General features: G+C 41.1%; 1 protein-coding gene across 1 annotated transcript in view; it reads right to left on the bottom strand.

Annotated features, from left to right (window-relative positions):
* LOC146665735 (MAM domain-containing protein 2-like) overlaps positions 1–13,120 on the bottom strand; it is a 29,497-nt gene continuing 16,377 nt past the window's right edge. Inside the window, exons 4-15 of the mRNA XM_085413479.1 lie at positions 12,905–12,989; positions 12,574–12,711; positions 10,634–10,908; positions 8,896–8,989; positions 8,404–8,550; positions 6,672–6,791; positions 6,397–6,539; positions 3,898–3,994; positions 3,593–3,751; positions 3,262–3,515; positions 443–527; positions 1–347 (exon numbers count right to left, since the gene is read on the bottom strand). Coding sequence (XP_085269605.1) covers positions 301–347; positions 443–527; positions 3,262–3,515; positions 3,593–3,751; positions 3,898–3,994; positions 6,397–6,539; positions 6,672–6,791; positions 8,404–8,550; positions 8,896–8,989; positions 10,634–10,908; positions 12,574–12,711; positions 12,905–12,989 — 1,644 coding nt within the window. The 3' untranslated portion in view covers positions 1–300. The remainder of the gene's footprint in view (positions 348–442; positions 528–3,261; positions 3,516–3,592; positions 3,752–3,897; positions 3,995–6,396; positions 6,540–6,671; positions 6,792–8,403; positions 8,551–8,895; positions 8,990–10,633; positions 10,909–12,573; positions 12,712–12,904; positions 12,990–13,120) is intronic.

Here is a 13,120-nt window from a genome sequence, read left to right as displayed (position 1 = left end):
TCATGTTAAAGAACATCCTCGCTTTATTTGAGCAATGAGCATTAATCTAATGCAATACAAATGTGAAGAAAAACACATGCTCACTGCTGCTACAGTGCAGAGAAACGCTGACTGTGAAATGACTGATATGTGTCGCTCCAAGAAGAGAGAAACTACATGAGAAGTTTCCTTTGTCCACATGTTTAGACTGACATGCAGGAGTCAGGACTCAACAACATTTTGAGTTGTCTGTAATGTGCAAAAAACAGGAAGGGGGGGGGGGGGGGGTAAGCATTATACGCCGTTTTCACTCCTTGCACTTTACTCGATCTCATTGGAGGTTCCCACAGTGGTGCTGATCCCCATTTCTGAAGGAAAAAATTAAGTAAGCAGGAAGTTGTGACAAATCTGAAATCCTTTATTGCATGTTTTCTTTTTTTGTAGGATGTTCCAGTTTGTTTACCTGGGCAAGGTCCACCTTCCAAAATAACATCATCAATGGCAATGTCACTCCTTATTGAAGAACCCCTGATCGCTTCAAACACAATCTGGGACAAAAGGACAAATAAAGTGTTTAGATTAAGAAAGTTCAGGTCAGCAGTGGACACCCCCCCCTTCAGTTTTATTTATGCCGTGCTAAATGACAACAACAGCTGCCTCAAGGTGCTTCAAATTGTAAAGTAAAGACCCAAGAATAATAATACAGAGAGCTATCCATCCATGTTTCAAAATTCAAGAAACTTTCTGTAAGAAAAAATACTTTTTGTGTCATTAGTGTTATTAATAATTTATTAATGTTTTTTTTGTTTGTTTTTTTATGCTGTGTGTTATTTATTTTGAAACACCTGCAGAAATAGCTCTTCAGTTTCACTGTATTTTACAATGCACTGACAATAACAGGCACTCTGACTCTGATTCAAATCATGAACGAGTCGTTATAATAAATAATTGCAAATTAACTAAAGTCACCTGCTCTGTTTTTACCTCCAAGTTAGACTGAATTATCCTATAAATAAGCTCTAATACCGCTGCAGCACAGACCTGCACGGATGACGATCATGCAGGTCTGTGCTACATTAACAGCTCAGCGAGCAAGGCTGAGCTTAAAGTCAGAGTTTTCTGAATCATGATAGTGGCCCTTTTTTAACTTTGCTAAATCACCATGGTAACCTATGTTGAACAAATGGCCAGGTTGGGAGTACCACGTTTTCACTGATTCTTTTATTTACAGCATGTTTATGCAAGTTTCAGATTATCTGCAGAGGGAATACATTTTATATGTGCTAGGTTAAGCTCTACGTTACTAAAACCACTGAATAAAGCCAAAACTGTGGGAATGTGCATGTATTAATTTGGTGACACATGAATGTATTAGACTTATACTGATCTGCTGTTGAGTCTCTTTTACACTGTGGAACTGCAGCTAATAAAACAAATAGACTCAGGCGGTTTAAAGCTTCAGTACTTACTTTAGTAGCTAAATCACCAGGTTAACAATTTTCTGCAGCACTAATCTCTTGTCTTATTAACAGCAGTATTGAATTTTACTGTTACTATTTTTAATGTTCTTTATAGATTTTTAATCACAATTCCTACTCCACTGAATATTTTCATATCTAACCTATGAGAATGAGTTTATTTTTTTGTTTTTTTTTTAGCTCCTCGTCTCAATGTGTTTATATTGTAAGATAAAGACCTTACAATATTAGAGTGAGACCTGCAACACCGAGTAAGCGCTTGGTGAATGTGGGGAGGAAGAAATCCCTTTTAAGATGAAGGGAAGTCCAACAGAGGCTGGCTCATGAAGGAGCAGTCATCTGCCTCGACTGGGTGGGGAGAAAGAAGAGAGAGCAAAGGGGAGCAAAATTTAAAAATGATCCTTTAATTATTGAAACTTTCATTTAGCCAAATAAAAACAGCCGAGATGTTGAAATACCCAGAACAGAGGATAAATGAGATCAAATGTGCTAAAGTTTGTTTGCAGATAAGATCCATTCACCTCGAGAGTCTTTCACTCAACGTTGTAATTTCTTGATTTTAGGTACTCAGTATATTCTGGCACACCCACGTGTGCATGCAGTCTGCACAGTGATGCGTCCAGACAGGACCAATTATACTGAACCTGCAGGCTGACAGGGGCAAAGCTGATGCTGAAGGCAGAATAGTTCAAGAGAGGATGTCGAACTGAGTTCATCTTACCGAGACTAAAGCGAGGCCCATGTTTCCATGACACAGTCTCCTATAGGCTACTTTGTTTCCTGGGCAATGACTCTGTACCACTGGTTGTGTGTGGTTTCAAAATGACAGTCTTCAGAAAGCCGTCGAACTGAAAAGAAGCCTGAAGCTATGTAAAAAAAACAAAAACATCTTCTTCTGTGCCAAATCTCAAAGACATCGAGCTGTGGAGACGAGTTTCATCACAGTGGAGTCAGAAAGACCACACTGGGGTGATTTTCTTTCCAAAAGAAAATCCCTTTTGTTATCAAAAGGAAAATATATGTTCTGCTTTTGCCTTTTTAAATTTCTCGCAGAACCACTGAGCTGTTATTTTCATGCCTGTCAGATACTGAAAATAATGTTAAAGAATAAAATTAAAGACGCATCATTTCACTTTTACATCAGGAATTAGTTTGTTATGCTGCTTAACAGCTTATGAAACATGTTATTGATTTAAGTGGTATAATGAAGAGGTAACTTAAAGTTGTTTTGTTAGCACGTTGAGCCCACTTTGATCTTTCTATCAGTGTAAATATGTTTAACTACACATTTAATCCCTGAGATATCTCAATATAAGAGAAAGAAGAGCAGTTTCAACAGCATCGGTTCTTCAGTTTTTCTACATGGTAAATATGTAAAATTACAGAAAACGTTCTTGTAGCTCATTGCGCAGACTGTCCTGGATTTATTAAGCGGTCACTTTTCTGTCATGTAATTGTTTATCTATTACTTAACTACTTTAGTTAAAATTCTAGAAATGCATAACCTCCTTCATTTTTTCTGAAGCAGTCTAGTGGGCCACACTGGAGTCTTTGCAGGGCCAATTCTGGCCTTGTATTTTTGAGGGCTAAATGAAAGCACTAAAGCATCTCAGTGACATTAAAGTGATCCTCATTTCTCAGCACGGCTTCTTAGAGAAACTGAGATCATCGCCCCTCCTCTACAGTTCTGTCCTCACGTGTTCCACAAGTGAGTTGTTTGCCAGTCAACATCCACCACCATCTTCATCTAAACTGTTTAAAATAAATTTTTCTGCATTAAGGAGAAAGTTATTTCCACTCTTGCCTGATGCTGGCTGTGACACTGGTACTCGACTTGGGCCTTCAGCCACGCGATGCTCTGCTCGCCGCTCCTCTGCCACAGCAGCTCTTCCTTTCCATATTTGTTGATGCGAACGTTAAGCTGGCCTGTGCCCGACCCATACATGTGGTAGAAAAAGCTAACACAGTGCCGTCCCCTGGTTCCTCTCACAGTGCGGGACATCAGCCGGGCGTTCTGGCCGGGCAGCATCGGCGACGCCTCCAGGTGGAGGTAGTATCCTGCGGAGCACACAGTGTAGGTCAGGGGCTTATAATGACTGAAAGGATCAATTTATACAAAAGGAGAGGTGACTCACCAAGTCCCGCCGTGTGGTCCCCTCTGGGTCCGGTGTATGAGGTCGGTGTGGCCCCCCGCCTCCTCTCCCAGTCAGCAGCGTCGCTCTTCTTGTCCTGAGTGTAACCACACAACCCTGCTTCAAAATCACAGCGTCCAGGGAGATATGACGACAGCAGGCCTACAAGAGGAAAATCAATATGCAGAATAAGAGAAGAAGCAGGGTTCCAGCTTCTTGTTTTTAGGCTAGTAGGGTTTTTTCTTTGAAAGCAGGGTTATAAAATAAAAACATCTCTTTCTCTCTCTGTGCTTTTTTGTAGCTGTTACCCGCCACCAGCTCGCAGTCTCCAAGGCTCACGCTGATGTCATCCAAAGCCACAGAGCCACAGTCCCAGAAACTCCTGCAGGTGCTCACGAAGACCACCTGAACAACACAGGACAAACCGGTGAGTCACGAGGTGTTTACAGATTTAAAGATCGATCCCAACCAAAGACACTTTAACCATAACCCTTTGTTTGGGTTGGTGCTGGTGTGTGCGCGAGCCTCAGTTAGTCAGTCAGTTAGGACAGGAATGAATCATGAGTGAAATACTGAGCCAGTGTAGAGAAATCCTTTGAGCACCTTGCCATCTGAATGACTTTATTTTCATCACGCAGCACATGTGATGATGATGTCCTACAGCAGCAGTAAATTAAAAAAAAAACAATTTCTCCTTTTTATCTTTCCCTCTCTGAAGCATTGTCTTCATTTCTCAGTGTATTTCTTATCTATTTCTCACAGTCTTTACTCTGTCGTTCATTTTTCTTTCTTCCCCCGTATTTACTCCCATTTTCCATCATAATTAATGAATCAATTCCTTGTTTCTTGTTCCCACTTTTTCTTTTCAGTTCTGTCAGTTGCACATTTTCCCTCTTTCTCCCTCTTGTACTGATGCTTGTGCATTACAATTCTCACTTCCTTTCATTTCTTTCTTTTCCTTTTTCCCATTTTTCTATTGGTTCTTTCCTTCTTCTCTCCTTCCTGTCTTGTTCACTGCTTTCTAATCTTCAGCCCTCCATTTTTTTCTTTTTCTCCAGGAAAACGGTCAACCAGGACATACATACATACATACATACATACATACATATATATATATATATATATATATATATATATATATATATATATATATATATATATATATATATATATATATATATACGTATATATATATATATATATGTATATATATATATATATATATACTGGACCCACTTCAGTTTGCCTACCAGCCTGGCATTGGAGCGGATGATGCCGTCATTCACCTCCTACATCGTTCCCTCGCTCACCTGGAGACCGCTGGAAGCACTGTGAGAATCATGTTCTTTGATTTCTCCAGTGCCTTCAACACTATTCTTCCCTCGGTTCTGAAGGACAAGCTGGAGAACTCTGGAGTGGACCATCACCTCACTACCTGGATTTTGGACTACCTCACCGACCGACCACAGTATGTGAGGACTCAGGGCTGTGTGTCGGACAGGGTCGTCTGCAGTACGGGGGCCCCACAGGGAACGGTTCTGGCTCCGTTCCTCTTCACCATCTACACTGCAGACTTCTCCCACAATTCCACCCAGTGCTTCCTGCAGAAGTTCTCTGATGACTCTGCAATAGTCGGCCTCATCACTGATGGGGACGACAAGGAGTACAGAGGACTGACTCAAGACTTTGTGGACTGGTGCCAGCTGAACTACCTCCAGATCAACGCCAGTAAAACCAAGGAGCTGGTGGTAGACTTCCGCAGGCACAAGCATTCTCCACTGCAACCACTGAACATCCAGGGTATGGACATTGAGGCTGTGGACAGCTACAGGTACCTTGGTGTTCATCTGAACAACAGACTGGACTGGACTCATAACTCAGACGCCCTCTACAGGAAAGGGCAGAGCAGGTTGTACCTGCTGCGGAGACTCAGGTCGTTTGGGGTGGAGGGCCCACTCCTGAAGACCTTCTATGACTCTGTGGTGGCTTCTGCTATCTTTTATGGTGTGGTCTGCTGGGGCGGCAGCATCTCTGCTGGGGACAGGAAGAGACTGAACAGGGTGATCCGAAGGGCCAGCTCTGTTCTAGGATGCCCTCTGGACCCAGTGGAGGTGGTGAGTGACAGGAGAACGGCGGCTAAGCTGTCATCCCTGTTGGACAACATCTCCCACCCCATGCAGCAGACTGTGACAGCACTGAGCAGCTCCTTCAGTGGGAGACTGCGGCACCCACGGTGTGGGACGGAGAGATTTCGCAGGTCTTTCCTCCCCACTGCTGTCAGACTCCATAATAAAGACTTTAACTGATCAAACACACACATCCACACATGTGCAATAACACTAAGTGCAATAATCTTTTCTGGCATCGTTGTATTTTTACTCAGTTGTATATAGCATTCGTATTCTATTTTTATCTTATTGTATATTTTTATTCTATTTTATTCTACTGTATATAGTATATTATTTTATTCTATTCTGTACAGCTGTGTACTGTATTTATTCTTATTGTATTCTAATTTTTGCGTCATAACTTTTGCACTGTCCACTTCCTGCTGTGACAAAACAAATTTCCCACGTGTGGGACTAATAAAGGTTATCTTATCTTATCTTATCTTATCTTATCTTATCTTATCTTATCTTATCTTATCTTATCTTATCTTATCTTATCTTATCTTATCATATATATATATATATATATATATATATATATATATAAAAGAATAAACAAGGAGGTGGATATATATTTATCCAACTCCTTGTTTATTCTTTCACACATGTGTGCTTTCCCCCCACTTCCTCATAGCTGACCTTGGCAGACTGTGACGTCTGGAAGGTGACATCCGCTGCGATCCAGATTCCCCTCGACCTCTCTGCCTGAGTCCAGATTTTCTCCTGGCTGCCGTTCGCATGCAGCAGATAAACAGCCAGAGCCTGGTCCGTCTGATTGAAACCTGCATTTGCCAGAGTTATTTCTGGTTGGTGAATCATTCAGATCAGCTCCAGCAGAAGATTCACACATTTCAAATAAATGCCAACATGCAGGGAAAATATATGAATCTGTCGAGTTTCAGGGTGCAGCTCACCCCTCAAAGAGAAGTAAAATGTCAGACAGTACTTCATGTTCCCGGCTAGAGTTGGACCGATGAGGCGGCTAACGTAGCCGGAGCGTGGGCCCAGTCGGGAGTGAGCCAACAGGAAAGATCCTGGAGGGAGAAGACAGCATTTTATTTTCTTGCTAACTCTCTCTTCCTCGGAATCTGCTTGCTGTGATCGTTCCCATCACCGCTCACACCTGGTAATGATCTGCTGCTCAACTGTTTTTCAGTGGAAAACTGTGCTTTGTTTGCATGCATGGATGCTGTCGCCACGTGAAGGCAAAGAAATGTCTAAAAAGCCGACAGACCACCAAAACGCTGGCCTAAATTTCACAGCTTTGATGTTTGTTCACATCCACCGTCTAATGAGAACAATACCAGGCTGTTAATGCTCTGTGGTTCACTTGGTTTACCAGCTACAGTTCTGTGTAAAAGCCTTCATTTCTTTATGAAGGAGCCAGACTTTTTTGTATTTTTAAAAGTGGTCTTGAACAGCTTTCTGGGGGTATTTCAAAGTTTTTCTTTGACCATTGGCTGCTTTTTCACGCAGTTTTTAGTCCAATCTTTGTACCTGACAAAAGGAATATTTTGTTTGTTTTTTTTGTTTAAGCCACTTAACACTGAGATGAACCAGTGCTGTGTCTAAACATAACGAACAACTTTGCCAGTTTTAAACTCTTTAATCTTCTGGCACTTTGTTACTCGACAGGCATACAATAATATTTTTCAGACCAAAAGTGGAGAAAAGTGGAGGAAACTATCTACAGGTGATAAACAGCTAAAAGTCATGTCCTAGGAAATACAAAAAACAAATCCCCCAAACACCTGACATGGCACCTAAGAAATTCATCTGGCCTTTCACTTGATCTACACTGTTCTGTTAAGACTTATGAGTAATGGTTTCAGTGGAAGTGCCAGTCTTAAGAAAGGGAAATGAAAAACACACAATGGAGCAGAGCACTATAGACCATGGATTGGCCTTCCCAGGACCTCAGCATTATTGTAGCAATGGGGGATCATCTTTGCAGATAATGAAACAAAAGCCAACATCCAAAGGAAAACTCTCAATGCCCTCGATGTCACAAAGCTTGGAGAACTATTATCAAAGACTACTTAAAGAAATTTCAAGAAAACTCAACTACCCAGCAAACGTGCCCTCTTGGGGCCTGTATGAGGCCGCTGTGGGCAAACCCACAGTACTGGCATGAAATGTAGAGCACATCTGGGCCCACTGCGAGTAGGTGTGGATAAACCGTGGAACTAGGCAAGGCAAACCCACATTTTTCCACATGTGTGTACCCATCCAGGGCACATACCAGTTTTGCTCTTTGGGGCCTCTATGTGGGTTTTCTATGGTCAAGCCAATTATGTGTTGCCCATAGGAAACCTGGGTGATATGGTAGAATAAAAGATGTTTTACGAGTACTGGTCTGCTAGATGTTTTTGCTAACAAAAAGGATTCTTTGGTGGTGGAAAAAATCAGGACTTTCTCTCTGAGGCAGCCTCACAGTTGACCTATTCTGCTTGTATTGTTATTCTCGGACTCTAAATGCGTTTCATGATTCATGCATAATTACGTGCACATCAGCTTACCCTATTATTTGAAACTTGGGCCATTTTTAACAGTATTGTCACATTTTATATATGATAGGAAATACAGAAAAGTGTAATAAGTCCACTTTAAACAGTGGAAGTCCACGGTCAGATGTTGTTTCTCCACCTGCTCCTGTGGTGTGGTCTCCATTCCTGAATATGTTGGGCTTCACGGAGACTCTTCTCCACGGTGACTCCTTCGCCTGCTCCTGGGTGTAGAGGCAGAAACCAGACTCAAAATCACAGTTGGCGATAGAGGGGTCAAAAGTTGGCTCTGTAGAATAAATGCACAGAAACCGCAGGTTAATGTAGGATAAACACTTTTGTGGCTCCTGTTCAGTCCTTTAAACATTTGTATTCGATTTCATGTTAACATCTGTAGACCCTGTAGGATTAATCCTATATTAATCATGGTTATTTTCATCTTCTTAATCTACATGCAAACTCCCAAATTTTGATATATGAAAGACTTTATGACTTTACTGCTACTTGGATTTGGTGCTTTAAGATATTAATTAATTTAAATTCTTAAAATTTGGAGGCTTAAGATTGACCAAGTTTGACTATTTTACTGGTGACATTAGCGGTGAAAGAATAAGGGGCTTTATCTGCAGCTCACCAGTGTCTGTGGTGCAGAACTGCGAAGAAAAGGAAATATCATCAAGTGCAACACGTCCGCCACGTGGACTGTTAAACGCCACTTCAAAGACCACCTAAAGGGACATAAACAAAGTTGTAGGTCGTTATGTGTTCACACAGATGTGTTCATATTTACCTGTTAATGCACAGTAGTCGTAGTAGTTTAGTAGCAGTTTTAAGTCAAACCCCAAAAACTTTTTAAAACCAAATAAAGAACAAAAACATTTGTCAGACGAATGATGGAAGCACAAGAAGTTAAAGATAACCTAACATAGAGTCACTGCATTTAACCCTGCCCAGTTTACTGCCTACCAGAACATCTGTGTTATAGGTCATCATGTATACCTATGAGACCGCAAGCAGTTTATCAATTAATCTATCAATTAAGACTACCTTAACATAGATTACTCGTATTACTCCCTTTGTAGATACACTGGCGACTATATTACGTACACATGGAAAGAAATTCAAGTCACAGTTTAAAACAGTCACTCATTGATTGGTTTTTGTTTTTGTTTTTTTTACATTGTCAGAAACTTGTACTTTCAATTAATACTACACGACTAAAGCTACGGAACAATTAAAGATTTTAAAAGTTAAAATCCTGACTATTATGTGAATAACAGAGACGTTCAGTGAAATCCAACTCAATCATCTCTTGCATGTGGCCATAGAGACAGAGAAATATACATAAAAGATATGTAACATTTGTCAAACAATAACACAATTGATAGCACAATTAATGTTTTTTATATTTCCCCAATGACACTAGAGATGTGCTCTCCAATGTATTTTTGTTTGGATGGATGGATAGAAAAAGTGCAATCCAAATTACAAATGGAGGACTTTCACCTTCAAAGTAAAGTCAGTAAAGCACTAGGGTTTGCTTTGTGAATGTCCATGTGCCTGCCTTTTTTGTGACTGCATATACTTGTCTGCTGAGAATTAACATTTCAATGCGCCAGCTACACATGTGCTCCCGGCAGCGAACTTCAAGGGGTCTTCAAATAAGTATAAGAGCAATGACTGCTCAACCAGGTCTCCAGCTGTCTGCATTTGCAATGGACCATATCAAGGCATAAAAGTTGGGCCTCACCACTGCAACCAACACGTTTTAAAATGTGCAACTTTCCCTTTGAAGGGAAAGGTTCTCTGTTTTTTGGTTTGCAAGTTCACAATTTCTCTTCTGCTCAGTGTTTACAGGCAAGTTGTTTTCTTCCGTGCAAAGTATGGGTGACCGTGGCAGTCTGCTAAAGTTCAAAGAGGTTTTTGTTATATACCTCAATAGCAAACTTTAAAAAAAAAAAAAATTCAATCAGTTTTATTTATCTTGTAAAAAACCCACAACAACAGTTGTCTCCAGGCACTTTATACTGTAAGTCACATATATTACGTATATTGTTAGAGAGAGCATCTGGTGATTGTGGGGTCTCTTTTAACAGGAAGAGACTTTTGTTTTGGGGTTTGGGGAAAGACAAGACAGAAATAGGAGCACAGCACATAAGATAAGATAATTTTGAGCTCAAGAAATACATCATTGGAATTTATCTAAAAGAATCCAGCTTTAAAATTAGGTTCACAGCAGCAAAAGTATATCTTTAACTACCACTTAATTTATTTTTGCTTTTATAAGAAAAAAGCTGCCTCCTTTAAAAGTAGCGGTCTTGCTTTGTTCATTAAGTCATCACATAAGACTTCATAAGAGGTCTTGAACTGACCTGTACCGAGTAGGGTGCCTTCAGGTCCACCTGCACAGGTATCCACTCTCCAGGAATTTCTGTCCAGTCGTTTTGATTCTCCAACCCTGCCCTCCACAACTCCTGGTACTGACCCAGCTGGTCCCGGGTGAAAACAGAGAAGAGGTTTCCTATCTCACTGCGCTGGTACTGAAAACTCAGACAGCCGGACATCGGCACCTGCGTCATTGGAGACACCAGTTTGGCCACTTCTTTAAACGTCTTGCCGTAGATGGAGTCGACATACATGAAGTGACCTGAAAGGAATTCAGTGGGAGAGTTCTCTGGGTTTATTTAGGCCACGTAACCACTGATTTGGTGATTTCTAGATGTCTAAACACCTACGTCAAAGTCTTTAAAGCTTTAACAACTTTAAAACTTACAGTAATGTGTTGCTTTGACGCTGTCAGTCTGAAAGATAGGACCATTCTGGGTACATTTTGAATTATGTTTACCACTCTTGTCAAGTTAGAGCCATAGGACAAGTCATTACAGACCTTTGTTATGTTTGTAAAAGGTGAGCTGAGTCCAACTGGTGACCGTTCTACAGACCATTGAGGAAAAACGAAATGGTCTGTACCAGGATCAGGGGTATCAAATGCGAAGCCTGGGGCCCAGAATTAACCCTCCTAAGGATCCAGTCTGAATTGACTGAATTGCTTTGCAATTGAAGGCATAGTTCGGCGCTCTGCAATGGACTATGGGTCGGTCCATCTGTTAGGATAGGCTCCAGACCCACCATGACACTGAACTTGGTAAGCAGTTAAGAAAATGGATTAATACGTTTTGGGGCTTTTCTTGTTTTTCCCTTTTATTGGATGAACAAAGTGGAAACAGACTGGAAGGATAGACATTAGAGTTCCTGTAGAGAACTGGTTCCCAGTAGTTAAATTCCTTGGAGTTGTTAGTTTCCTTGCTTATTGATCCCACTTGTGGGTTCCACTTGAACTTGCACTCAACTGACTTCAGTTCGGAGGAAAATAGTGGCGCGGTCTTTAGAGTGCATATAAACATTACTTTTATTTTAATTGCACAAGAAGACAAGAGTGTAATTGTCTACTCTACTGCTAACACAAGTTTGACTCTTTGCAAGCATCTGCACAGACAAGCTAAGCCAAGAACCCTGAGTGACGTTAAAGCTGACCCCAGCCCTGCAGCCAGACCCTGAACCTCAATGGATAACAAACTGATGAGCAGTCAGGCTGCAGCCTCCGTTTCTACCTGTTCATGTTTCTAAAGTAGAATCACTGTAGCGATCGCTTTAAACTCTCTTTGTGCTGGTTTTGATCCTTGCTTCGTGTTGCTGGTTTTGTGTTCATTCCTAAATACTAAGGGAAAGATCATATGTGTATTCTCATTAGCCCAGGGATAGGTGTTGGTGTATGGGGCTGTAGCGATTAGTGATTAAGCAACGTACTACCTTATTATTAAGAACAGTGTTCTGTGTAATATGTGTAATAATTACTACCCAACATATATCACAATAGAGAAGGGAAATACTGACGACATTTGCATGAATGTAATGTCTTTCATATCCTGCTTAGTGATGGTGGTTAGTCCCAAAGCAGAGCCAGTGAGAAATCGAATCATAAGTGATATCGATAATGGAATCAGAATTGTTAAATAATTCGTACATACCATCCCTAGAGGTCATTACAAAGAATGCAGATTTGAAGCACTACCTAAAAACCTAGAAACTACATCCCATATGTTAAACTGTCTGATATATAATGATGAAATTTCACTTTTTAAAGTATCCCAGGCAGTTCATTATTGTATTTGTATGAGTGTACCTGTACTTTGACCCATTGTAGCCCTCGTTAACTTTGTGGTAGTTAGCTTATGAACTAAAACCAGTTTGACCCTTCACGAGTCATTAATAGTACACCCAGTAATTATATGTACAAATCACTCTTGCTCACCTGACCCGTTGTTGTATGTGTGATCATTTGGCATAGCATTGTGGAGAACCTGGACCCCGCCTCCTCCCACATACCAGTTTACATTGGCATTCCACTGGTTATTGTATCCACACAGGTGAGACTCCTCAAAATCACATTCTAGAGGCAGACAAATGAACAACAGACCCGCTGTTATGGGTGCGCACGTGAAAGCGTTTTCATGCTGTCGGAGCTTTGTAATGTGTGAGGATCAGGGTGCAGATGGTCTTCATCAAGGCGTACATATGTGGGTCATGTTTTTCTTTCAGTTTAAAGTAAGATGTGTGAGTGACATAAGTGTGAAGTCACCGACCCAGGCAGTATCCAGGGCTGATGTGGATCTCAAAGATGGCCACACTGCTCCCTTTGCTCGACCCAGGTTTACCTTCGATGACGACCTAATCAACGACACATGGTCAGTAATCCCCCGAAGTGAGGTCTGACATCACAAAGGCATCACATGAGGTTAAAAACAGTTCATTCGTGAACTATGCTGATAGCTAGTCTAGTTTTCCTAACTCTGATTTGC

The sequence above is a fragment of the Rhamphochromis longiceps genome, linkage group LG7 (genome assembly GCF_057381845.1).
Source record: "Rhamphochromis longiceps isolate RC_006_pf linkage group LG7, R_longiceps_female_GT1.1, whole genome shotgun sequence".
Taxonomy (NCBI): domain Eukaryota; kingdom Metazoa; phylum Chordata; class Actinopteri; order Cichliformes; family Cichlidae; genus Rhamphochromis; species Rhamphochromis longiceps.
Note: the sequence above shows the minus strand (reverse complement) of the source record. Positions and strands in the feature narration are given on the sequence as shown.